The sequence below is a fragment of the Centroberyx affinis genome, unplaced genomic scaffold (assembly GCF_046629955.1).
Source record: "Centroberyx affinis isolate AG114_WGS23_722 - 3 ecotype Tasmania unplaced genomic scaffold, CSIRO-AGI_Caff_v1 ptg002581l_1, whole genome shotgun sequence".
Taxonomy (NCBI): Eukaryota; Metazoa; Chordata; class Actinopteri; order Beryciformes; family Berycidae; genus Centroberyx; species Centroberyx affinis.
Genome location: NW_027280787.1, coordinates 117,571 through 144,828, shown reverse-complemented (window position 1 = coordinate 144,828; position 27,258 = coordinate 117,571). Strand labels below are relative to the sequence as shown.

Genomic DNA, 27,258 nt, shown 5'->3' with positions numbered 1-27,258 from the left:
GCCGCTCCCCTAAAAGCCTTGGCTGGCACTCAGCCGGGTTGGGTCTCGGATCCTAGGGTCCGGGTAGACCCGTGAAGACCTCTAGTTCGCATCTCGAGCTATCCCAACATGCAGTGCGCTTAGTGAATTGCATGCAGGTGTGGCTTCACTGTAACGTCTCTGTGCAGCTTCAACGTCAGACCAAGGTCCTTTCAAAAGTCTGGCAACTTGTTTCTGCCATGCTTATCGGCATAAACATTTGTGGAAAATATAACTTGAGACTTTCTCATTAATTGGTAGGCATGTAATCCTCCAAACAGCTCACATTTTAACGCACCAACCCGTATATGGGCCAGGGAAGTGGTATTCCTCATATTCATTACGTTTCATTCATTCTATCTATATACAGCATTTTACGACCCCAATGTTATTGCAACAACGATCGCTTTTGTAACAGGAGAGGACATAAAACAGACACACAAAATTGCAACTCCCCACCTTCAGTATCTTCTAGAAATCCACAGACAACAGGACTGGTATGACCAACGCTGGATGGAGGGTAGAGAGAGAGGGGAGGGGGTGGCAAGTCTTGATTTGTTGTTATAATGACATCACTGAACAATAGATTCAAGATTCAATAATTTATTGCCATGTCAACATAGTTGATCGGAATTTGTCTTGGTTCACTCTCGTACAACAACAATGCAATAGCAGCACACAATATACACACAGTAAAACAGTAAACAGCAATATACAACACACAGAATTTACATTTATGGCACAATACCCAGAAAACAGCACATTATCCAGCACATAGTAAAGTGCATACTGTGTTAAAGTGCTAGGTTAAGTGCATTTAGAAATAATCAGTGCAAGTTCAGATGCCTGATGGCTTTGAGGTAGCTGCTATCCCTGAAGCGAGATGTTCTACACTTAATGCTCCTGTATCTTCTACCTGATGGGAGGAGATTAAAGAGGTAATATGCCGGATGAGAGGGATCTGTGGTGATATTTTTAGCCTTCCTGATTATTCTGGTGGAATAAAGTGATGCAAGCGAGGAAAGACTACAACCAATGATTTTTCAAGCTTAGTCTTGTCCTGAGTGGTTGTGTGGCCGTACTAGACAAGAATGGAAAAAGTGAGCACACTCTCAATTGCAGATCTATAGAAGTGAGTCATGGCTTTCTGACTGACCCCGAACTTCTTCAGCTGCCTCAGGAAGACGCTGATGGAGTCGCTGGTGGGCTTTACTGACTATGAGACTGGTGTTAAGATCCCATGATAGGGATTCGTGGATAGTGGTCCCAAGGAACCGAGAGGAGACCCTCTCTACAACTTGACAATTGATGGAGAGAGGAAGATGGTGGCCTACTTTCTTCCTAAAATCAACAACCAGCTCTTTCGAGGTCATCGTTGAACTAGGAAAATATACATAGTGCGCGGTATTTAAAGGCAGTGCCTAAACAGAAATACATGAAAAGTCTATGGCTGACTTTCCACCATATCAATGGGAAAGACAAAGAAATCAAGATTTTGATTAAACCTGTGTGCAAGCAAAGGCACACCTAGAACCCTCAGTGCACACACACTGAATAGGTCAAGTCTGAATAGGAACAGCTCTACTTTACAGATGTCAGTCTCTGTAACCCCTCCATGGCACCTTTCCATTGATTGTTGAAAAAACAGTAACTAATAAACTAATACTTGTAAAGTGTTACCTGTTAATCTTTCTGTTGTCAGTTTGCCATGACTACTAAAATAATTAAATATATTTATCATGTTAATCTTTTTGCTGTCAGTTTGCTAGTACTATTAACTATATTTTTTAATGTTAATGTCTCTACTATTTGATTTCCATGGCTACTAGTAATATTAACTATAGCTTCATTTTTTCTGCTGGCAGTTTGCCATGGCCAAGCTCATTAACATGTTCAGGTGGAAAGCCATGGTGACAACGGACAGCCGTGTCCGCACCATGACCGAGATTCTCACCTGCATCAAACTTATCAAGATGTACGCCTGGGAGGAATCCTTTGAAAAGAAGATTGCAGGTATGACGCTACACAGCTGGCAAGGTGTTGACTGTGTATTCCAATCAAATAGCTTTATCATTTTATGGGAACATCAAACTGTCTGAATGTTTGTAGCTTATGTGTTTCTAAAGGCTTTCAAGAGAGACATTTTTTTTAATATCCATATTGTAGTTGTTACTGTGTGGTGATTACATTTGAAACAAACTAGTTATTTGCTTCATTATTTTCCCTAAATAGTAACCTGTTACTTTAATAAATTAGTGTAACTCATTAGAGCACTTTCAAGTTACCCACTTAAAATTACCCACTTTTAAAATCAGTCTTATGGTGATGTCCTCACTCTTATAGTACACAATCTACTGTTGTCTAAAGAAAAAACAAGCAAATAGTAAACATGTTGTCCTCCACCAGTGATGTAGTTCCACCCTTGGGTCAGTCAGTGATTGCTGAGTGAACTTGAAATATGAGTGAAATTGTATAAGCATTTTCGTATGGGACAATGAAAGGACAGATTGACCATATATTTCTGTTGCCTACTCTCCTCAGAATTAGGCTTACAAGTTATATCTTGAAATGTAGTAACTGTAATTGTCCTGTTTTTACTCAATACAGTACAAAATATAAGAACTACAATACGCAATGAATACATTCCGTACATTACACAATGTACACTACAATACAATTTATAATTAAGCAATATTACACTCGAGGGTGTGCGTTACCGTCATTATTGGCACGATGGTCAGGACCGAGGCGCTTGCGCCGAGGTCCGTAAGCATCACTGAAGATTATACAACAGTTACCAACAAAATAAAAGATATAAACAAAATGTATTCATATTGTGGGGCAATTCGCTCTCAAAATAAAAAACTTTTTGCTAGTGTTATCTCCGTTTCCCTGGAAATACATGGGGTCTGACTAATAACTGGAAAACAATCAAGTCACGTCAGTAGACTCCTATGTAATGGAACCCAGTTTACTACTCCAGCAAGTAGGCGGAGCCTTAGTAACGACCTGCAACAGAGACGATTTCTAGTCCCTGTTGAGTCGGTTGAGTCAGCCAGCCAACTTGAGCTAGCTAATGCTTTCTAGAGATCGCGGGATTTCCCAAACTGAATAAATACCACACATATAAACACAAAACTGCCTTGCTAGCTCAATCTTGTTGTAACTAAGATATCTGCTGAAAAAAATAATTTTTCCATGGACAGATTTAGCTACTATGTCCGCGAACGTCACATGTATTTTTAAGCTAGTAGCGCCGTGTCACCGACTCACCGGCACAGCTGATGGATGGCAGAGCGTCTGTAACATCAAGGCTGAACAGAGTTAGCGTACCGTTATATTTAAATATATTGTATGATAATATGGCGGAGTAATATTTAGTGATGAGCACGGCTAGTTGTGCTGTCATGCTGATTTGAGCACGTTCTAAATGTCTAGTTGACCAATCAGATTGCTTGGTCGGAACTACCTGTTGTATAATACAATATACAATATAACATACAACACCAGGAGCGTGAGTGTTATGAATAATATAAATGCTAAATGATAAGTGATATATGGTATTGCACAGTAGGTAAGTGGTAATATGATATAAGTAGTCAACACTGAGGCACAGTGGTAGTGCAGTGATGATGCAATAACAGAACAACAGTCCAACAACTGGACAATAACTACAGTGTCTTGTGGTTAGAGGTTTGCCCAAAAATTCTCCATTGACTCTCTCTTCAACACATCAACCCAGTCTGATGTCTCCAAGTGTGTAGTGTGTGTAGACTATTATGTTACCTATGATAACTTTAACTGGATTGCTTTACCGCTGAGTCCCCATTCATTGTCCCCTACATTGTATGATAACTTTAACTGTATGACCTGCTTTACCACTGAGTCCCCATTCATTGTCAATGCCGCCCCCCAGCGGCTCAAAGTCAACATTACAGTGTGACTAACTAACGAACGAATGGAGACCGATCCATAGTCCCCCCTTTGGTGGGGGACAATCAACCGCTTAAAGGCAAGGTAGTTCATTTATTTGGGTACTACTGATAAACGGTAAGCTAGGATCACAGAGGTAGCCTTAACTGATCATATCTGGTCTCAAAATTAACAGCAGATAACGCTCACAACACATTGGCGAGTGCTTTCAATTCCTTGATGCACAACACACAATTTTCTTTGACCAGTTCAAAGTGATGCGAATATTTCCAAGTTCTGAAGCTTATTGTTGTGTCCGTTCTGAAAGCTAGCCCCACGCCAACCGCAGCCTAAAGTTTTTCTTTTTAATATGCACTAATGAAATGCAAATTTGAGAAGGTAACTAATAACTGATTATATTAATTCAAACGCATTCAGTTACTCATTACTACAAAAAAGTAATCTGAGTAACACGTTACCCCAACACTGGTGGTGGTAGCCTAGTGGTTAGAGCGGCAGGCCAGACAGATGAACTGAATGAGTAACACTTTCCCTTCCTCATCAACTACTGTGGAGGTGCTCCTGAGCAAATCACTTTACCCCCAACTGCTCCAGTGGAGCTGCTCAGTGGCCATCAGGAGAAGACTGTGGCGTTACCTGGAGAAAACGACGACGAAAACCTTTCTCCAAATATCTGTCTCTCTCCTAGACATCAGGAAGAATGAGAAGAACGTGTTGGAGAAGGCCGGCTACGTCCAGAATGTCAATTCCACAATCACCAGCATCATCCCCACCATTGCCACTATCTTCACCTTCGTGGTACACACCCTGCTGCGCTTACCGCTCAGCAGCTCTGATGTGAGTACCACAACAAGGAAGAGCATACAACATGCAACATCTCTGCTTTATGACTGAAGTGGATATAACTGGTGAAATCTAAAAGGCATCAGAGTTTCCACCTTTATGGAGACAGCAGATTCTGATGGTTTGTCTAGTCAAGATAACTTGGTCCATGTTGTATGGTGTCAGGTTGTGTTTAGGCCTTACTCAATGTGTTATTACCAGGCCTTTACCACCATCTCCATCTTCAACTCCATGAGGTTCTGCCTGGGTGTACTGCCTCTCTGTGTCAGGGCCCTGGCTGAGGCTGCTGTGTCAGTGGGTCGACTGAAGGTAAATCTTCTTCTGATGTACCCTGCTTAGCAGTTATGACTAGACTGATACAGACGTTCATAAGCTGGGTTAAAATAAGGTTCAAAGGTTTTGATGTTTTCCAACAATGATCTCCATCAGACAGCTATTTTCAATAAAGTGCTATCTTATCTTATTTAGCTGTAACATCCTGTACTCCTGTAAAAGGATAGTGCCACTATTGAAACAAGGCACAAGTAAACATGCTGTCCCCCAAGAATGATTCAAACCCCCTGTGGGCCAATCATTAATAAATACATCACATTGATTTCACCTGTTCCTCTGTGTGTGTGTGTGTGTGTGTGTGTGTGTGTGTGTGTGTGTGTGTGTGTGTGTGTGTGTGCGTGCGTGTGCGTGTGTGTGGTGCGTGTGTGTGGAGGGAAGGGGGGAGGGAGGCACTGCAGCTAAATGAATGTAAAGGAAACACCAGCTTGCATGACACCATTCTCTCTAGAGTAAGTGTCAGACTTTTCAAATGGTGGGGATCTCACTTTGAAATTAAACTCTTCATTTGAAAAAGAACATGAGTTAAGTGTATGGTTTCAGAAAATAATGCTGGTCCAGAATCCAGAGCCTTACCTGATCCAGAAGAACAACAGCGGGTCAGCCATAGTGATGGACAACGCTACTCTGTCTTGGACCAAAACAGCTGACCAGCCAGCGCAGACGGAAGCCTTGCCAACCCTGAGAAACATCTCCTTCACCTTGCCTAAGGTGGCTGCTAAGGGCTTTACCACTGACATAAGACTTTACTACTAACATAAGAGTTAGCAGGGTTAATTGGGTTGGGCTAAAGGCAAACTGATGATCCCTGTGTGTTATTCCCTGTAGGGCAACCTGCTTGGCGTCTGTGGGAATGTGGGCAGTGGGAAAACATCACTGATTTCCAGCATTTTAGAACAGGTTGGTTCCTCCTGTATCTTCTTTGTTCTGTATTCTGTATTCTGTGCTATCATCTCTACAAGCCCTCAGCTTTGGAACGTCCTTCTAAAGCTTCTCAATAACTTCTAACTCGCATTTATACAGAAAACCATTGTTTTCATTAATGTCTGGCATTTTATTGGCTATAATTTATTATTGTTTTATTCTCTGTAAAGCACTTTGCTACTGTGGCTTGAAAAGTGCTATACAGATGAAGCTCCTCATTTATAATTGATCTAGAAACCTGAACTACATGTCTCTATGACTTAACTCAGTGGTTCTCAACATGGGGTCTGGGGACCACCAGGGGTCCTTGACTTCTCAAGGACCCCTGGTGGTCCCCAGACCCCATGTTGGGGGGTCCCGAGCAAAGTGATGAATTGTTAAACTTCAGCATTATTTCATTTACAAGAAGTTAACACAATTAGAGAATGCAGAAGTTGGGTTTTTTTCATAGTTTCACTGTTATCTCTCTACCTACAATACAGATAGTCATGGAATTCTGGACAAAATCATATCTAACAATACATATAATATTCTCAGATTTGGGTCCAAGAAACAAAATCTTATCAAATGGGTCTGTGGCCCTAATGTGGACTAAATTAGGGGTCCTTGATATGAAAAAGGTTGAGAATCACTTATGAACAGATGTTGCTGTGATAGATGGTGTTATTGATGTTTGTCCTTTTGTATCTTAGATGCACCTTCAGCAGGGCTCCATCACAGCCGATGGAACTTTTGCCTACGTTTCCCAGCAGGCTTGGATATTCCATGGAACCGTCCAGGACAACATCCTGATGGGAGAACCTTTTGACCAGACCAAGTAATGGACCGCTTTAATAAACTAACAGACAGGCATTGTCACTCTGAATAAATAAGAAGTAACTGCAGATAAGAACATCAGCTAAATGTAGAAACAACAGCATCAACAATCCTTATTTTGTGGATGACTGTGGATGGTTCTGAGGTATTGTGAGGTATTGCTGAGAGTATGCAGGTTTTCGGTATAACCAAAGACTACACCAGGTGATTTCAACAACTAAACTAAATCCACACCATCCATATCCGTAACTTAGCTCATTATCATTTTTGTAAGAAACAATAGATTAGCAAAGTGTTTTTTTCAAAGCGGTAGAGCGGTTGCCATCGTTTATTACCGGAGAGTTTTCCCTACCTGTAGCTGCTGGACTGCGGTGTCTCATGTTTCACTCTTGAAATGGTTAACCAATCAGAACAGAGGGATCGTTAATATTAATGAGCCTTAAAGACACAGCGACAGAAACAGCCTGTTCTTGGTATGGCTCAGAGAGATGCTGTAAAAATGGATTGAGAGTGGTTTTGGTACGTGACACCACACAAACAGCTTTGAATGGACCTCAAGACATAAAATAAAACACTGGAAAATGTAGAATATGGGACCTTTAATGCATTAGCACTGCCAATCATTACTGCAATGATCACAGATTATGTAACATTAAAACAAAGGATGTGGCAATTTTCCACACTAATCTTTTTAATTGGTCTAACTTATATGGCTATTTCACCTGACACATGTTAAAGCTTTCCCTCAGCTGACTATATAGGATAAAGTTTATCTTATCTCTGTGAGCTAGCATCTGACAAGGCTGCCAAACAGTAAAAGGTAATAGGTTTCTCTTATGCAGCAGGATTGTCATCAGAAAGTCAGCTCAGTCCTGCCAAAGATGGCAAGACGATAGATTGCTGACTCATGGATACTAGGTTTTGATGTGAGCTAAATCTGTGTGGGCTGCACAATAATATGACAAGTCTCCTCATTACACTGGTATTCTCATAAATATTCATGATGGGGGTTGGGCCTGTGACTGGTTGTTATGTCAAGTAAGCTAGACCAAAACACACTAATCATATGCATCAAGTGGACAGGAAAATCTTATGTATCCTGGACCCTGACAGTGACTGCAAACAGAACTACAAAAATCCCCAAGTCTTGTATTTTGTTGACTCTTCCTTGTGTATTGTCTTTGGTTCTGCCAGCGAAATAGGAAGTAGAGAGTCAGTTTGCTCTCATCTGACTTTACAGGAGGCCAAAGAAAAAAAAAATAATGGGAGCAACGGGGAATTAGGGGAGGGTGAAAGGAGATTGTCCTCCCTTGTCCTCCCTCACCATTATCTTAGCATTCTGCTCGGAAGTGCTGTTGAAGAAATGTCATTATTTCTTTCTCAAAAAAACAAAGGGGAGGATCGTCCCCCCTATCCTCTAAGGACCAGCATCCACTGCTCCACATTATGCCTTAGCATGTCTGACAGACCATAGTTACTGTTAGTTGTGCTTCTGTGAGGACTTGCAGCTGGAGGCTGGCGATAATAAAATTAAGGCAAGTAAAGTTGAGAAATAAAAATTGAAAGCATGTTTTATTTGCCTCAATCCAACACGCTTCCACAAATTCAACGTCGCAGGGCTGTTAGACTCTTAGTCTTGTTAGTACCGTACTAGCTTAGTTACTTTCATACTTTTCTCAGGTCTTTTTGAATATTTATTGCATAATAGCATATTTATTTTAATGGAATCAATCAGGTCCTAAAAGTAGCACTACTGAATGGTACAGTATGCTTGGCAGTCCCTTATGGTCAGGCTGCTAACTGTCTTGGGTTGTTCCTCTTCAGGTATGACAGAGTTCTGAGTGCTTGTTGCCTCAGAGCCGACCTGGACATCCTCCCCTATGGTGATCAAACCGAGGTAAGAACTCTCTCCTCAGTCACACTGAATTGTCCAAACATGCCTTTCCAATGCTTTCAAACAATCCTCTTAAAATGGCTGTAGTCCTCCTTTTAAATATTATATCTGTAGAAGACCTTTTCTGAAACAATTGGCATCACACATACCAAGATCGTTTTGAAAATGAAAGACATCCTTGGTAATTCAGAAACCATTACTATCCTTCTCCCAGGCTGGGAAATGACAGCCACCAGCCAAATGCTGCTAAATGTTTGTCTGTGGCTGGTAAGTTAGTGTTCTCTAGCAGCCACTTTGGCAGGTAACCAAAAAAAGAGATCCTATTCTATTCTAAACATCTAGTGGCTGGTAAAATACTCAAAGTGGATTTTGGGATGTACCAGACTATGTGGTCATGGGCGTAACAGTAACTTCTTGCTGTGTTGTCGGCAGATAGGAGAGCGGGGGCTGAATCTGTCGGGGGGGCAGAAGCAGAGGATCAGCTTGGCTAGAGCGGTCTACTCCGACAAGGACATCTTCCTGCTGGACGACCCATTGTCTGCTGTTGACACCCACGTGGGGAAACACATGTTTGAGGAATGCATCAAGAAGGACCTCCAGGGGAAATCCATCATACTGGTTACTCACCAGCTCCAGGTAGGAGAACACACAATCCTGCTGGCATTAGTGCTAAGTCTCAAATCATTCACTATTTCGGTGAGAGCAGTTTCTGTGCTGTGGTTGGCTCTGACACCTGACTGAAACTTCTCCAGAATGTTGTTTTCATTTAAAAAGTTGTTAATATGGTTAGAAACTACTTTTTCAAGGACCTTACTGAAAAAAGAAAGTTTTACATGGATATGGCTAGTTACTTAGGAACCCACAGTCCAAATGTGATATCTTCAACAGCGGTTTCACAACAGTGGTTTCAAAGGCAGGAGAAATCTCAGGTGATGTATTAATGATTTTCAGAGCAGAGTTTGAAAACCCTCTTAAACTGGAAGGGCACTCGGAGAGTGCAGACCTCCGCCAAGGTTCGTGCTATTATTGCTTGTTCGTGAGTCAGATCCGGATCCGCTCCAAAATTTAATGGGTTCTTCCTTGGCCCATGCTACACCCTTCCACGAAGTTTCATGAAAATCAGGCCAGTAGTTTTACCGTAATCCTGCTAACAGATAAACAAACAGACAAACAAACAAACGGCACCGAAAACATAACCTCCTTGGCGGAGGTAAAAATGAAGTAGGGACAGGGTCAAGAGAGCAGGTGGAAGATTTACTCTCTAGGACAATGTTATGCAGAGTTATTGCTTTGCAAAAATTACTGTTAGATCTTAAATTGGTGTTAAACGCAGACAAGACAAAAATGATTTTAATGCTCTTCAGCTCTGCACATTAACTGCCACATGTATTGAACAAGTTCCCCATTATAAATACCTTGGAATTTGGTTGGATGAGAAAAAAATTTTTAAAACACATATTGATACTTTAATTAAACAATTTTGGAGGAAACTTGGCTTTTTGTATCACCCTTTTTTCAGATTATGGGGACATAATATACAGAAATGCATCAGCTACCACGCTTAAGGCATTAGATGCAGCATCACTCAGCTCTTAGATTTATAACAGGTGATAGTTACAGCACCCACCATTGCATCCTCTATAAAAAAAAGTTGGTTGGCCCTCCCTTTGTATCAGGAGAGACCAGCATTGGTATATGTTTATTTACAAAGCCCTCCTTGGGAGATTACTATTTTACCATTTATTTTGGAGCCTACCACACACGCTCCCAGGATTGACTAATGCTCCAGGTTCCATGTGTCTCCACGGACCTCGGAAAGACTGCTTTGCACTCCTCAGACTTGGAATATTTTACAGGGCTTACTGAAATTTGTTCCTTTGTTCCCTTGAGACATTTTCAGTCAAGGATATCAACCATAGGCGGCACCAGAGATGCTATGGGGGGTCTAGATTATTCAGTGACGGTCTACAGCACAATACCATTATTATATATAGCTGTCATGTAGCTGACCTATCACTTGTCCCTTTGATTTGTTTCCCGACTGCGATGCACAGTTTAATTGTTTATTTATTCATTTATTCTTAATTTCTTTTTCCCCCTTTTGTTCCTTGTGTCTCTATTTGTAATCTCTGCACTACTTGAAAAGAGGGTCCCAACCCTCAGTGTCTTCTGAGAACTAAATAAATGTTGAATGAATGAATGTTTAAGGTGTGTTTGGAGATACATTTTATAGATGGTTCATCCTACTGCTATGCTAAATGTGTAGGGTTTGCCACTATGTGTGGCAGAAAGTTTAAACAATCACAGGAAAATATTAAAAAATCAATTTAGAGTACTTTTCTGTGATTGAAAACTATCCAAATATTGTAAACCCCACCCATCTGGTACTGGGAATGTCCCTGCTTGTGTCTTTCAGTACCTGGAGTTCTGTGATGACGTTCTGGTTCTGGAGGATGGTGAGGTCCAGGAGGCGGGAAGCCACCAGGACCTGATGAAGGCCAACGGACGCTATGCCCAGCTCATCACCAGCTACCTGATGGAACAGCCCAAAGTAAGACAATATGTATTTCCAATGCCTATTTCCAACTTGCAGTATCCTATCACCAAGCATAAAGAAGCCAACCATGGCAGTGAAAATAATCTTATAGTGACAGGTGTTTAATTAGTAGGTTAGTAACCTTATTTACACAGGGAAAACATATTGAGAGCAAGCCCTCTTTTACAAATGTGCCCTGTTTACAGAATAGCAATAATACAGTACAATAAGACAATAGGAAAGTAAAGGGAAGGTGGACAACAGATAAACACCCACATGCACACAGATACACACACACACACACATACCTAACCTCTCTGTCATTAACACACAAACATCTCAAACTGCAAAATAGATGTCCTAATGCTACAACAGAATTTTTTTTTTTTTTTTTTTTTTTTTTTTTTTTTTACATATCCCATCATGTTAATAATAAAATAGCTAGGCTAATAGTAATAAGAAAACATTATTACAAGTGATAATAACCACAGCTAGGTTAAGTAATCTTGTGAGCGAAGTTGTTTATTTGTTGACTTGTAATTTAAAAGAGAAGTTAAGTAACGAGGAAGCGTCTTCAAGAGAGCCTTGTAAACAAATAATATACAGTGATGCTCTTGCCTCAAAGAAAGAGATGGCCAGCCCACTTTTTGATAGAGTGTGCGATGATGTGTCCTAAATCTATCACCAGTAATGAAACGAAGGGCGGCATGGTAAATGGGATCTAATTGTTTTAAGGTTGTTGCTGAAGCATGCGTAGAAATCACATCACCATAGTCTAAAATTGGGAGAAATGTTGCCTGTATAATCTTTTTTCTGCTATCTAACGAAAAACATGATTTGTTTCTGTACAAAAACCAAAAATCCAAATCCCAAGGTACTTAAATGTGGTAATTAATAAATTAATAATAAATAATTAAATAATGTGGTACTCTTTCGATCAATGTGCCATCAAGAGTATACAGCTGTAAATTTACTATGTCTAGTTTCTTGGTCTTGGAAAATAGCATATATTTAGTTTTATCTGCATTCAATACCAACCTGAGATCTATAAGTATGGTCTGTAAGGAATTGAATGCAAGCTGTAAATTTTGTAGGGCTTGTTGTACAGAGTCTGCACTAATATACAGCTCTGTGTCATCTGCATAAAGGTGGAATTTACAATCTAAGAGGGATTAATTGCATTAATGAAAATTAATGAAAAACAATACAGGTCCAAGTATTGACCCTTGTGCAACACCTTTAGTTATACCTTGGAAATCCAATTTAATAATGCCAGCCTCGACACACTGAGATCTGTTGGAGAGGTAATTCCTGAACCAATTGCAGGCATTGTGATCCAGCCCAAGAGACGAGAGTCTATCTAATAAAAGCACATGCAGCACGAGAACTGTATCAAATGCTTTTGACAGGTCAACGAAAAGAAGTGCACAGACTGCATTTCATTGAAAATGGAAAACCTACTGAGAAAGTTTTGTGTTTTGAGTTAATTAAGGACTCAAGTATTTTGGCTAGGCAGCACAAGTTGTAATTGTTTAAGTTACTATGACTTCCTCCCTTAGGAAGTGGGAGCACATGTTTGTACCAGAATTGTACCAGTTTGAAGACAGCCTTAGGAAAAAAGGATCTAACCCATCCTCTCCAGCAGAATTTTTTTTACATCAATAGCTGAGAGAGCATCAAATACTTCTGTAAAAGAAAACAAACCGAAGAAGAAGGAAACATCACTGTTACGGGAAGTAACATTGACTGTTTCAGAAGGAGACAATATACTACTACTAGGCTAGAGTGAACAGATGGGCTAGATCAGGAAACACTCTATCAAGTAGATGACCAGCGGCAGTAAAATACTGGTTAAATGCATCACTTATGTCCTTTGGATGAATATCAAACCCAGAGTCTAGATTAACCTGAGCAGGTAGGGGGGAGGACCTTTGCACTGCAAGGAGTTTACTACCTTCCAGAATTTTGGTGGTTCACCATAGGTATTGGTAATGGAATCTAGGAAATACTGACATTTGACATCCCTTACTAGTTTGGTACATCTGTTTCTTAATTGCCTGAATTTATCCCAATCATCTTGGCTGCCTTGAATTAAATTAGTGAGTTCGGGTGTAAACCAGGGGTTGTGCCTGTTCTTAACTCTCAATGTTTATCCATTAGAGAAATAAAGACTGATGAGGAATGATTTAGAGCCCTTTCAGGATCTAGCATACTGAAAATACAGGATGAATTGGAATTGGCAAGATCATTCAGAAATATTTGTTCATCAAAATTTCTTCGGTTTCTCTTTTTGATAAGGAGGGCTGAGGATCTAGAAAGTCTTGTGTCCATGACACAAGCTATGGGGCAGTGGTCACTCGAATCAGGAGGGAAGACCCCACTGAGAGGATACTTATGTGGTCTGGTTGTTAAGATTAGATCTATAAGAGATGATTTTGTTGGATCCTTTACATTCAATCGGGTGGGGTCAGTGATTAGTGACCCAGTTCTATACATACAGATTTAACAGCATCAGATAATGACGATAGCCAGTCCAAGTTAAAGTCACCTAGAATGATCACCTCAGAAGACAGATCGCAGATGGCATTTATGGTGTTTTTAGCAGCAGATGGAAGACGATACACCCCTACCACAAAAAGGTTTAGATTTTTAGAGAGACTCAATTCCACAATCAGCAGTTCAAAATTCCGCTGCACGGAATTACTGAGTGACTTTACAGAATGAAGTGTGTTTTTGACTAAGATGGCCACGCCACCACCTCTTTCGGATCTGTCACATCTGAATAAACTGTAACCATTTATAGCTATGGCGTCACGTCATCAATGATCCTACTGTTTAGCCAGGATTCGGTGCATACTAAAACATCTGTGTCACGAATCCAAACATCCAGCCAATCCTATTTTGGAACAATACTGCGCACATCAATGTAGAAAACCAAGCCCTTTCCTTGATAATAGGTCTGTGGGAGTGCGCAACAATGGGAGTGGGTCATATGAACTCACATATTTATGAAAATCAGGAACTTGGTTGGATCTAGGTATACTAACTAAGTAGTAAGTAATCGTAGTACATATTAACTAAGTTATCCAAATTAGAACACCTATGCCCTATTTTATAGCATGGAGCTGGCCTGCGACTAACAACAGGGAGGATGGGGGAAATATAAGAAGGTTGAGTGACAGAGGTAGGCAAAAAAGCTAATTGTGAACAGGATATTCCATCCCCCATAGGTCGCAAGATATTGGAAACAGAGATTTGACTAGGAAGAGAGATAAAATGTGGGGAGCTTCTATACTATACTATTCTAGTCTACCTAATGTATAATGGTGCTGATAACCCCCATGTACAGCATTTTTTGTAAGAGGAGATGTGGTTTGATGGTATTAAATGCAGAGGAGAAATCAATGAACAAAATGCGGGCATATGAGTGTGGTTTGTCCAGGTGTGGAGAAGGAATATTAAGGCGTCCTCCGTACTGCGCCCTATCTGCCCCTATATGCCTTGTATACAAACTGCAGTGGATCCATCAGATGGTTTGTGTTCCTGAGCAGATGTGACAGAGCAATCTTCTCCAGACTTATTATTAGTAGTGATGTTAGGGCGACTGGGCGGAGGTCATTAAGCACCTTTGGTCTTGAAATTTTGGGGATGGGACTTCTGACTGCTGTTTTCCATAATGATGGGATTTGGTGTAGGTCCATGGATAGATGAAATAGTGCCCTGAAGATATTACTTAGTGCCTGCACTCCTTCAGCACACCATCACAACATCTTTTTCCATGAATGTTATGGGGTCCCCTTGTGGCAGTGATTGAAGCAAGAGGTTGATAGTCCATAGTGTCAAATCGTGCGTAGAACTGATTCTGCCGAGCACTTCGCATATCATTGTCTTCAAATTTGCTCTCAAGTTTTACGTTTGTAGTCCTCTTTGCACTTCCTGGTTAACGCCTGTATATCTTTCTGGATCAGTTTGACTTGCATGTCCCCATTGCAAACGCCCTCTTTTTCTGGTGAAGATAAGAATATGTTTCATTTCTTTGGTCACCCATGGTTTATTGTTGGGATATATTATGATGTCTTTGGTGGGAATGTCTTTATTTATACTGAACTGGATGTAGTCTGTGACCACTTCATTGATTTCTTTTAAGTCTTCACTTGATTCAAGGAAGCACCTGTACAGTCAAACCCAGCCTTAATGTTGTCAATGGTTTAATTGTTCCATATTTTAATGGTTTTGACCACAGGTTTCTCTGTTTTAATTTTTTGTTTAGAAATTGGGACTAAATAAATAGCATTGTGGTCAGACCCCCCAAGTGGTGGTTTAGATGTAAATTTGAAAGCATATGGGATATTTCCACAACAAAGATCCAGGATCTTATCCTTTCTTATTGGTCACCTCACATATTGATGGAAATTCGGCAGTGCTTCTTTCAGAGTGCAGCCACTGAAGTCGCCAATGTATAAACCTCGGTGCCTCTGGTGATATGCTGTCAAGTTTATCAACATGATTATGGATAATATCAGCCACTGTATCATAGTTTGCCTTGACCAAACTCTCTGGGCAGATACAATGGTCTTAAAGGAATAGTTCACCCAAAAATGAAAATTCAGTCATTATCTACTCACTAACCTGACTTGCCAGATGGTTTGTTACACAGAACCATCTGGGAAGTCGTCCTTGGAAACTGTTTGGAAAAGGGCAGGCACTTTCAAAAAATACTTGGCAGGTGATTGGATGAACTATCTGTCTACCACCGTCTATCACGGGCTAACTTCAACCAATCAGATCAACGAACCATATAAACAAACTCTTGCCGAAGCCGGTGTTCCGCGCAGGACTGCCCCCCCGTACATGCGTGCCTCCCCAATGTAAACACACGCGTTGTACAGTCCTGCCTCCCGTACAGCGCTGCCCCCTGTTGTAGTTTCGTATTTCAGCCGCCAGGTGTCATCTGGGCACAAAGACACACCTGCAGGCAGGTGTGCTGTACAAATGTGTTTCCCGTGGACAAGTAGGTATATGTTCAGTGGTAAAAAAATAATATAACCTCATAAAGTATTTTCTGTACACGCTATTTCCAAACGTCAAAAACAAAATTCTAGATCTCTAAATATAAGATGTATTGTAAACATGGGTTAATGTTTATTAGTAATTTAGTTTATTAGTCCTGAATTTCAAATTAAAAAAGTGCTGTCCTATCCTAATAAAAAAAATCTAAACAATTTAAACAATTCATGACTTTACAAATAAGTGGGCCTATATATACGCTATCTGACATAATGGGACAGACATGCAACAAAGCAAATAATGAGCAAGTATTGAACCCATGACCTTCATTTCTGCAGCCTGTACTGTGAAGCAGTTCCTTAGACCACTGAGCCACTGTGACCTTTCTCATATATCTCTTGTAAATCCCATTTGTGTTTCTATCATTGTGTTTTGTTTTTCTAAATTACTCTCTATGACTGGGGAAATTCATGAAACACACCAATCTTTTTTTTTTTTTTAAAGATTTATTTTATGCTTTACTGACAAAGATGGTGCGAGAGAGAGACAGGAAGGTATGGGAGAGAGAGGGGAGGACATGCAGCAAAGATTTCGAACACGGGTCGCTGCGAGAAGGACTGAACCTTATGGTACGCGCTCTACTCAGTGAGCCACCAGGGTGCCCCACCTTGGCTCTAGTCTTGCTGGTTTCTCTTTATATTGGATTAATGACAGTATTTTGCTTTTAGAGTGGCCAATCCACTCCCCTTAGTTATATAAATTATTGACACAATAGGAAAGCTGAGAGGACGGAGTAGGGGAAAACATCAGAGAAGGTTCTGGTGGGACAGAAGCCCAGACCAGCAGGGGAAGACCTGCATGTAGACCCAAAGACAGGCGGACTGCCACTACCTCTGGACATGAAAATGTCTGTCTACCCTAAATGATAAGGCATAAGAGCAATCATTTTATGACTTGGGTTCAATTCACTCTCCAACCAGGAGATTAAGACAAAACAGTAGAAAAGAAGATTGAGGGGAAAAGTACATTAACTTACATTGGAGTTGAACCTTTCAGCAAACTGAGACTCCTTGATTTTCACTAAACTACACAGGGAGGTGAAACATCCGGGGCAAGACAACATATCCATATTATCTGAAGTGTTACAGTGAGTGTTGTCATGTGTAAAATTTGAGGTAATTACTTTTGTACATTTGTGAATGAATGGAAGGCCTATCACACATCTAAAATACTCAAGAGGCTTTGTTGCGGCTTCCAAAAACACACCTTTTTAGCCGCTGAGAGTATGAGGTTGGGTCCTGGGGTTCGCAGATTTGTGACACGCAAGGAGGTTATGATGACAGATACGCTGAGATCCAAATATGCTTTTGGTGTATTTATTGTAAAAAACCAGCACAGAGCTATCACAGCGCAGCAAGAATGAATGAGTAGCGGTCAACAAAAATTACGGCTACTACCCAAGCCTGACTCTCTTCATCTGTGTGACAGGTGAGTGAGCACCTTTACGCACACACTTCCGTACATGCACACGCCTACTCCCACGTGAACCACCACCTCTGCAACACACACACTCAAGCGCACCGTGAACCTCATCTCCACCCTGTATGTCTCCTACACACCAGCCCCTAATTATTAGGTCTCACATAATAATTCACATTCAAAAAATACAACAGGAAACATAATAAATCATCATATCAATTTCAAAAATGCAAAATGTCTAATAAATTGCTAAAGTCCATGAATAAACCATACACTGAATATTCCTTCTTCTGGTCATCTCTGACCGACTAGTGCAAAGTCCAGCTCAAGTCCGGAAAAAACAGAGTCTCTGTAGAGGTCAGCAACGTCCTCATGCTGCCTCCTCTGTCTCCAGCAACAAACAGACCTTGGATATGGGCCTGTCCAAGCAACTGGTTTTAGTCTTAATCCGAATTTGACGAACAAATCCCTTGCGGTCCGGAAAGGTTTGCAAGACACGTCCCATAATCCAGGAATTCCGAGGTGCGGTACTGTCCATAAGCAGAACTAGATCTCCTGCGACAAGGTTTCTCTGGACCCCAGTCCATCTCTGTCGTTCCTGTAACAGAGGCAGGTACTCCTTTGTCCAGCGTTTCCAGAAAAGATCAGATATGTACTGAACTTGTCTCCATCTTCTCTGTGCATATAGGTCTGCGGCTTGGAACTCTCCAGGTGGTAATGAAGGCTGGTTTTTAAGCAGTAAGAGATGGTTCGGTGTCAGTGCTTCCAGGTCGTTAGGATCCATGGAGGCTTTGGTGATGGGCCTGCTGTTGATAATGGCTTCAACTTCACAGAGAACTGTGTGGAGTCCCTCCTCATCCAGGTGTTGCACTTTGAGGGTGGAGTTCAGGACTTTCCTCACAGATCTGATCAGCCTCTCCCACGCTCCTCCATGATGTGACCCAGCAGGGGGGTTGAATGTCCACTTTATGCCCTTTTGGAGTAGCACATCATGCACCTGTGCCTGGTTCCACTGCTCAATTGCTGTTTTTAGCTCACGTTCTGCTCCTACAAAATTCGTCCCATTGTCAGAGCGCAGCTCGCGGACCTGTCCTCTTCTGGATATAAAACGCCTCAGAGCATTGATGAAGGAATCAGTATCCAGAGAAGGTGCCACCTCGATGTGAATAGCTCTCAATGCGAGACAGGTAAATATGACACCATACCTTTTTACTATACTCCTCCTGCTCCTCACTTCGAAGGGTCCAAAATAGTCAACTCCCACACAAGTGAATGGAGGTTCATCAGGCTTGAGTCGATCTGTGGGCAAGTCTGCCATCTGCTGGTAAACTGGAGTGGCGTTAAGTCTTCTGCAGATGGTGCACTTGGACAGGACTCCCCTAATGGCAGTGCTAACTCCCGTCATCCAGTATTTCTCCCTGAGCTTGGACAACATGTGATTGCGGCCGCTGTGTCCTACCTCTTGATGGACTTTTCTCAGCAACAGGGTAGAAATATGAAGATCTTTTGACAGAATGATGGGATGCTTAGACTCCAAAGGCAATGCTGCTTTACTAAGCCGACCTCCCACACGCAAGACTCCATCCTCCAGCCTTGGACACAACTTGTACAGGTGACTACTTTTCTTGATGTTTTGTCCCTTTTCCAGACACGAAAGCTCCTCTGTAAACTTTCTCCTCTGGCAAAATTGAATTATGGCCAGCTCAGCCTTGTCAATGTCCTCCACTGTAAGACCTCCAGGGACGGCTGCGCGTTTAAATGTGCACATTTCCTGCTCCATCATTCTCTGCTGCTGCATGCTCTCTTCACGCTGATTGGCTGTTAGCCTTTTCCTCTTCCTGCTACTGGACCACAACCATTCCTTGTATTTCAGCCACCATGCCACAGCTTTCTTTAATCGGATCCAAGAGGAATAATGATGGATCAGGTGAGTAGTGGGATCCTCCCCAGTTTGCACAGCATTTACAACGGCACTTTTCTTCACCTCTGGATCGTCCTGGGAGAGATGGCTCACAGGCTCAGGGTTCACAGGCCATTCTGTTTCAGGTTGGCAAAGAAACAGAGGTCCCGTTAACCAGAGTCTGTCCTTAAGAAATGCCTCCACTTTGACCCCTCTGGATGCTGCGTCTGCTGGATTTGAAGCTGTATCCACATACCTCCACTGTGCAGGGTGAGATGATGTCAGTATCTCTGAAACACGATTGGCAACAAACACCTTGAATCTCGAGCTTTCATTTTTGATGTATTTCAGCACAGAAGCACTATCAGTCCAAAACACAGATTCCTGAAGACTCATGTGTAGCTCTTTCTTCCACAGGACGTCCATGCGACTGGCCATTGTTGCAGCAATCAGTTCCATTCTTGGAATTGTAACTGTCTTCAGTGGGGCAACACGAGCTTTTCCCATAATGAAAGCACTGTGCATTTGGAGGTGCTCGTTCTTTAACAGCAGGTAAGTGACTGTACCATAGCCTTCCTCACAAGCATCACAGAAATGGTGTAATTGCGCAGTAATAGCATCTCCAAACTCCAGAGGTTTTAAACATCTGCGGAGCTCAAAGTTGTCCAGTAGGTGGAGCCCTTGCATCCACTTAAGCCACTCTTTGGAGACAGTCTCTGGTATGGGCTCATCCCAACCAACTCCTCTTCTGCACAAATCCCTCAAGATCCTCTTTGCCGTCAGAACAAGGGGACTTAGCATACCCAGAGGGTCATAAATAGAGCTGACAGTAGAAAGGATGCCTCTGCGGGTGAGTGGTCTGTCCTTCCATACAATTTTGATTTTAAAGGTGTCTGACTTGATACACCACTCCACACCCAGCACTCTTTCAATGGGCACAAACTCCCGCTCCAGGTCCAACTGCCTCACGCCTTTAGCTCTGTGGGGCTCTGGAATGGCCTTGAGCACTTCAGATCTGTTACTGTGCCACTTAGTCAAACAGAATCCCCCTTTAGCGCACAGAGACATGAGTTCATGACAGAGGGTCAGTGCTTCCTCCTCTGTTGCAACTGACACCAAACAGTCATCCACATAGAAGCAGTGCTGCAGCTTGTCCACCGTCTCCTCCTTGTGCTCATGTCCAAAATCCTCTGCACATTTCCTGAGGGCGTAGTTAGCACAGCTAGGGGAAGATGTAGCTCCGAAAAGGTGCACCTTCATCCTGTGTTCACATGGTGCTTGACTCAGGTCTCCTTGTGGCCACCAGAGGAATCGCAGCAGGTCGGCATCCTCTGGGGGCACTCGCACTTGGTGAAACATAGCTTCTATGTCAGCCATGAAAACCACAGGTTCCCTCCTGAACCTGGTCACAACTCCAATTAGTGAGCTGGTTAGATCGGGGCCTTGCAACAGCTCTTCATTCAGAGATTGTCCTTTGTAACTGGCACCACAATCAAACACAACTCGGAGTTTTCCTTTTGTCGGGTGGTGGACACCATGGTGCGGTATATACCAAACCCTGCCATCACTTCTTTCCAGCTCTGCATCAGGAACTCTTTCAGCATAGCCTTTACCAAGGAGATCATTAATAAAGGTGTTATACTCCTTGTGAAACACTGGATCCCTCTGGAGCCTCCTCTTCAGATGGTATAGGCGCTGTTCCACCACTTTCCTGTTATTTGGCATGCTGATGTTTGGATTTTTCAAAGGCAGGGCGACCTGGTAGTGACCATCGACGTGTTTGGCTGACTTTGTGACCATGTCCATGAACCTCAGGTCTTCTCTGGACAGACCCACTTGCTCCTCCACAGCAGATTCTGGAAAGTCCATCTTAAATTGCTGTTGCCACAGTTCATCCAAATTTACAATGGACACACGATTCACAGTTACTGGCTGCTCACAGTAATTGGCCTCTCCACCATTTCCTGTCAGTGGTCCGTTTACTGTCCAGCCCAGCACCGTCCTTATAGCGTAGGGTCCATTATGCTCACTGCGGATAACTTCAAGCGGTTCCATGGCTCGTGGGACATTTGTTCCGATCAGCAACTCAATTCCAGCCTCAATCTGTGGTAAGGAGAGGTGTTTTAAATATGGCCACCTTGTCAGATCCTTATTTGTGGGTATGTTTGCTTTGTGAACTGGCATTGACAACTGAGTGTAAGCTTTTGGCAACTCAATGAAGGCGTCATCTTCAAGTGCCGCCACCTCCAGCTCTGGCACGATGTAGCTACTGACCACCTTCTCCTGCCCCATGGTCCTGAGAAGAATGTTGGCTCTCTTCCCAGACAAATTGAGCTTCTGCTTCAGACTCTCAGTACAGAACACTGCAGTACTTCCCTGGTCCAAAAAAGCATACGTGAGAATGATCTTATTGCCCTTCTTCGCCTTTACCTGGACCGGCACAATAGGAAGCTTGCAATCCATCTCACCAGCCCCTGTAAGCCCACTGGAAACCAAGGTGCCGTCCACTGTCACCTGGACGCTTCTCTCAGCCGGTTCTGCAGTTGCTACACTGTCCTTATGGAGCACAGTCGGGTGTTTTTGGCCACACTTTGAGCAGGAAATCTTCCTTTGGCAATTTTTGCTGATGTGTCCTATACACAAGCAGCGAAAACAAGCACCATTTTCCTTCAGGAAGTCAATTTTCTCCTTGTGTGCCATTTTTTCCAACCGCGCACACACATCCAATGTGTGTCCTCCAGTGCAGCAGGGACAGATCCTCTTGGCTGGTGGTTTTATATCCTTGGCTTTGTTCACAGGTTGGGCTGTTCTCTCCACACGATTCACTGTGGTAGCGAAGCTCGTTCCTCTGATGCCAGAGCGAGGGTGAGGTTTGTGTTTCATTTGTTTGGTTGATGTAGCAGTGTCCTGGATGTTTCCAAACACAGGGTCTGTCAAGATTTTCACCTGTTTCTCAACAAAGTTTGCAATGTCCATAAACCTTGCTCTTCTGTCGTACCTTTCCTGCAGGCCACATGCGTGGCACCTCCAGCGGTCTCGGAGTTTGTAGGGCAGTTTTTTGATGATTTCCAACATGTTTGTGGGCGTGTCCAGATCATTTAAATACTGCACATCCTCCATAGCGTTGCAGCATCCACACAGAAAGAGGCTGTACTCCTGGAGGGCCCTCACATCCTCCGTTTTAATAGTGGGCCATGACAGAGCTCTTTCCATGTATGCCGCTGCCACCTTTTGCTCATTGCCATAGTGCTCTCTCAATAGAGCCTTCGCCTTCACATATCCTCTGTCCGACTCAATGTGCTGACAGCTCCTCACCAGCTCTTTTGCATGTCCTTTGGTGTACTGTTCAAGGAAGTAGAGTCTGTCACAGTTGTTATTGGTGTTTCGCTCAACTCCATTTTCAAAAGCTTTAATAAATGAATGGTATTTGAGTGGGTTACCATCGAAAATGGGAATTTCCCTTTTTGGGAGTGCTGAGAGGCATTGCTGTTGCATTAGGAGTGTTGTAATTTCATTTTGTTTTCTCATTATGTCCAGCACACTGTCATTTTGTGATGCGTCAGTTTGTGTAACATTGGTCACAGGATCTTCCGGGGCCATTAGGTAACGTTGGAGCATGTAAGAAGGACCTGGGGGCTGTTTTATGTCAGGTAAGTGAGTGACTTTAGGCTTCACAGCTAGCTGTATGGTTTCAATTGCATTAGGTTTTAGTTTGACTGGCAGTGATGGCACAAATTCAGTGACATTGACATTAAATTGTTGTTTTGAGCGTGTTCTTTCATAGTATGAGTTCATCCCATCTGAAACCTTTGACTTTGTTTTACTGCCAACACTGCTTTGTGACTTTATAACACTTAATTTTGCCATTTCCTCAGCAATTTCATTCTCCAGTAAAAATTGTTCTCTTCTTTTGCGTAGCTTTAATTCTTCTTCTTCCCAAGCAAACTGTTCTCTCCTTTTGCGTAACTTTAACTCCTCTTCATCCAATGCGTGTTTTTCCATTAATGCCTTTTGTTTTGCTGCCAAAATTGCTAGATTTGTTTCAGTTTTTAAGCGAGCAGATGAGCGTGAGGAATGATGTGAGCGTGATCTCTTGGTTGCATTTGAGATGCTGTCACAGGGCCGAAGTTCATCCTGGGGATCTTGTACAATGGGAACAGGTACTGGAGGGTCAGCAGCAGGCAAATCCTTGCCTTTCTCGACAGGAGCTTGTTCTACATGGTTTATTTCCTTTGGTGGTTGCTCAGAAGTATTTGTCTGAAATGGTAATTGATTTGAGTTTTCATGTAGATTTTCCTGTATCCATGTTTCCACTTGTTCTTTGAATGCATCACTGTAATCCATAATGCCAGAAAACCACTCGTTTTGTTTCTTAACCTCATCATCAGGAAGTAGTGGCAGTAATTCATTGTGCAGGTCGGTGGCCTTTTTACACAATGCATTCAAGTTGTTCAATTGTGAAGGGATTTCAGTTGCATTTTCCTTTGATTTCATGTGCGCTTTTATTTGTGGAATAAGCGCTTTGATGTTATTGACGGCACTTTTGCGCTCATGCTGGAGCCGTTCGATTTTATTTTCCAAAGCTTTGGCTGTCAGTTTAATTTCTCTTTTTTCATTTTCCATGTTTGAACATTCAGCAACAGCGTTTATTTGACTCATTTCCTTTAGATTGTATTTTGTGTGGAGCAACACAATCACAGTTCAAGAGCGCATTCAAAATCCATCCATTGACATTGCGTTTAAAAGTCATCCAAAAATATTGCATCCGAATTCATCCATACATTGCATTTAAGTTCATTGACAGAGCAGATTCGATCCAAGCAATTCAACAAGCAATAGGCCTTTAGACACCACCAGCCGCCACGTATCTATGCCACAAAGTCCCGACATCATAATCGAATAAAGCACGGAGAAGTTGCGCCACCATCAATGCGCCAATGCAACCAGCGTAACATCCATTCAATACATTGTCCTCATTTGACAAAATGCATTTCAATCCAAGCGGATTCCTTAATCCCCAAACCTAAACAGGTTCAGGCCTACCTGTTCCCAGGTGAATGGATAGCGTGATTTGGCACTTAGCTGTGGCTCCTTTGTTCTCGGGCTGGTCGTTGCGTGATGACTTGGTTCTTTGGCCCTCGTGAGCGGCTTGATGATTTTCATTAAACGCCTTTTTTGTTGACAAAATGTTGCGGCTTCCAAAAACACACCTTTTTAGCCGCTGAGAGTATGAGGTTGGGTCCTGGGGTTCGCAGATTTGTGACACGCAAGGAGGTTATGATGACAGATACGCTGAGATCCAAATATGCTTTTGGTGTATTTATTGTAAAAAACCAGCACAGAGCTATCACAGCGCAGCAAGAATGAATGAGTAGCGGTCAACAAAAATTACGGCTACTACCCAAGCCTGACTCTCTTCATCTGTGTGACAGGTGAGTGAGCACCTTTACGCACACACTTCCGTACATGCACACGCCTACTCCCACGTGAACCACCACCTCTGCAACACACACACTCAAGCGCACCGTGAACCTCATCTCCACCCTGTATGTCTCCTACAGGCTTGTATATATGCCTTCCAATGTGAATGATTCTGTGCCTTAGCTCTGATACACAAGTAATGATAAATCAACCAGGATTGCAATTTACAAACTAAAGACCAATTTGGGTTCAGTTATTACATTTTTGCATTGGATTACCGTACAAAGCGAGAAAGAAAGGCATAATCACAGAGGGTGAATCACCTTATACAGATTCTACAGTTCATATCAAAGTTGTTTTTACCCCACATTTAAGTCTATCAAAACGTGTAGAATCTTTGTACCAAAGAACTGGAGAAATGCCATCAACAAATGAACCAAACCAAATCAGCTGAATGAGCTTTTAAAAATGCAGTGAAGGGTTTGGAGGCCGATTCAATTGGAGTTTGTAAATGCTTCCCTAGCTAGACTCATCTACTCTTTTTAGGTGCAGGATTCTGTGTGTTTTTTATTACTTCTTTTACTGCCTTGTTTTTATTGTATGTCTCTTCATGTTTGTTTTTGTATGCTGCAACACTGTATCGCTGCTGTCTTGGCCAGGGCTCCATCGAAAAAGAGATCTTGTAATCTCAATGAGACTCACATGGTTAAATAAAGGTTAAATAAAATAAATAAATAAAAACCTTAACTACAACCTCAAACCAGATTTTTTCCGTTTACCCCTTTAACCCATTTGTAGAACAGGCTGTCCTTTCCACTTAGAATACATTATACAGATCTAACCAGATCTAACACAGCAAGAACCCAATCAAGCATATTAATGAGCATTTGCTCATAAATATGGTTGTTTGGGTCCAGGGGTGTTGGAGGGTGAACACCTGACTGACTGCTGTTTGAAATTTTATCTCACTGTAGCATACAGCACACCCTCAGTAACAATACACTGCATTGGGTCGGCCTATTTGAAATGGCCTACAACTTTTTGAGAGTTACCACAATGATCATGACAAACTTGTCTTCAATGTATTGCATGTGAGAGGCATGGAGAGAAAATGCAACAGGAAAAGGTGATTAAAATCAACAAGTTTTACCCTCAACAGTAACATGCAATATTTTCAAAGATTTTACTGAATTAGTTCATATAATATCAAATCACTTTATCTAACACTAACCTGTGGATGGCATGTCTGGGGATACAGATATGCAGAAAAGAGAAATAACTTTTTTCCATAGTTGATATGGTAGGCTGATAGTATACCAACAAGCAATATGTGTGTTTTGCCTGAAAATAGCATTTCAACATCTGTACTACCGTCTAAAACCTTTAGCTCGGTGCCTGTTTGGTTTCAGACTGCCTTGTGACTTGCTTTGAACACAGAAGAGGTAAGAAAACAAGAAGCAAGCTTAGCCTGCGTGCATATCAAAATGAAGCTGAGAAGAAATAGCATTTAACTAGTTTATTTAAAAATTGTACTTGACAAAAAAAATCGACAAAACTATTCTGACTGTACAAGTAGCCCAATATTTTATATTATTATTATTTTATTTTATATTTTAAGTAGGCCTTATGTTCGCCTGGCTCTGGGTAAAGAACGGTTAGCAGTCAAATATTCCAATTCAAAGTATTAGGCCTACATTTGCAAGATACACCTTTGTTTGCTCGTCGTACCAAGCTGTCTCCCCCCGCAGCAGACCAGTGCAGACACTACTGAGCAGACTCAAGGTTACCTCAGGAGAGTAAGACGGGCACAGATTCAATTGTGGAGTACATGCGCCGTCTAGTGGAGAACTGCTGTATTACACGGGAGGCAGCGCTGTACGGGAGGCAGGACTGTACGACGCGTGTGTTTACACTGGGGAGGCAGGCATGTACGGGGGGGGCAGTCCTGCGCGGAACACCGGTCGGGAGAAGAGCGAAAACATCTTTTCCATCCAGAAAAGCCTTCAGTGCCGTTCTTTGCTCTTCTTTCAATGAAGAAATACTCTCCAGTTCAGAAATAACTGATGTTATAGCAGCATCCATGCTATCCTCTTTAGGAGCCGCCATTGTTGCGAACGAACAGTCGCTTCTCGCTGTCGCCGCCCCCAGCTGCCCTCA

The 27,258-nt window shown here is 42.2% G+C and overlaps 1 protein-coding gene across 1 annotated transcript in view; it reads left to right on the top strand.

The window, feature by feature from the left end:
• Positions 1-27,258, top strand: part of abcc12 (ATP-binding cassette, sub-family C (CFTR/MRP), member 12) — a 52,983-nt gene that overhangs the window by 9,536 nt on the left and 16,189 nt on the right. The window contains exons 6-14 of the mRNA XM_071534567.1: positions 1,884-2,031; positions 4,640-4,788; positions 4,996-5,103; positions 5,668-5,835; positions 5,953-6,024; positions 6,741-6,865; positions 8,689-8,761; positions 9,191-9,394; positions 11,175-11,309. Of these exons, the coding sequence (XP_071390668.1) occupies positions 1,884-2,031; positions 4,640-4,788; positions 4,996-5,103; positions 5,668-5,835; positions 5,953-6,024; positions 6,741-6,865; positions 8,689-8,761; positions 9,191-9,394; positions 11,175-11,309 (1,182 nt within the window). The remainder of the gene's footprint in view (positions 1-1,883; positions 2,032-4,639; positions 4,789-4,995; positions 5,104-5,667; positions 5,836-5,952; positions 6,025-6,740; positions 6,866-8,688; positions 8,762-9,190; positions 9,395-11,174; positions 11,310-27,258) is intronic.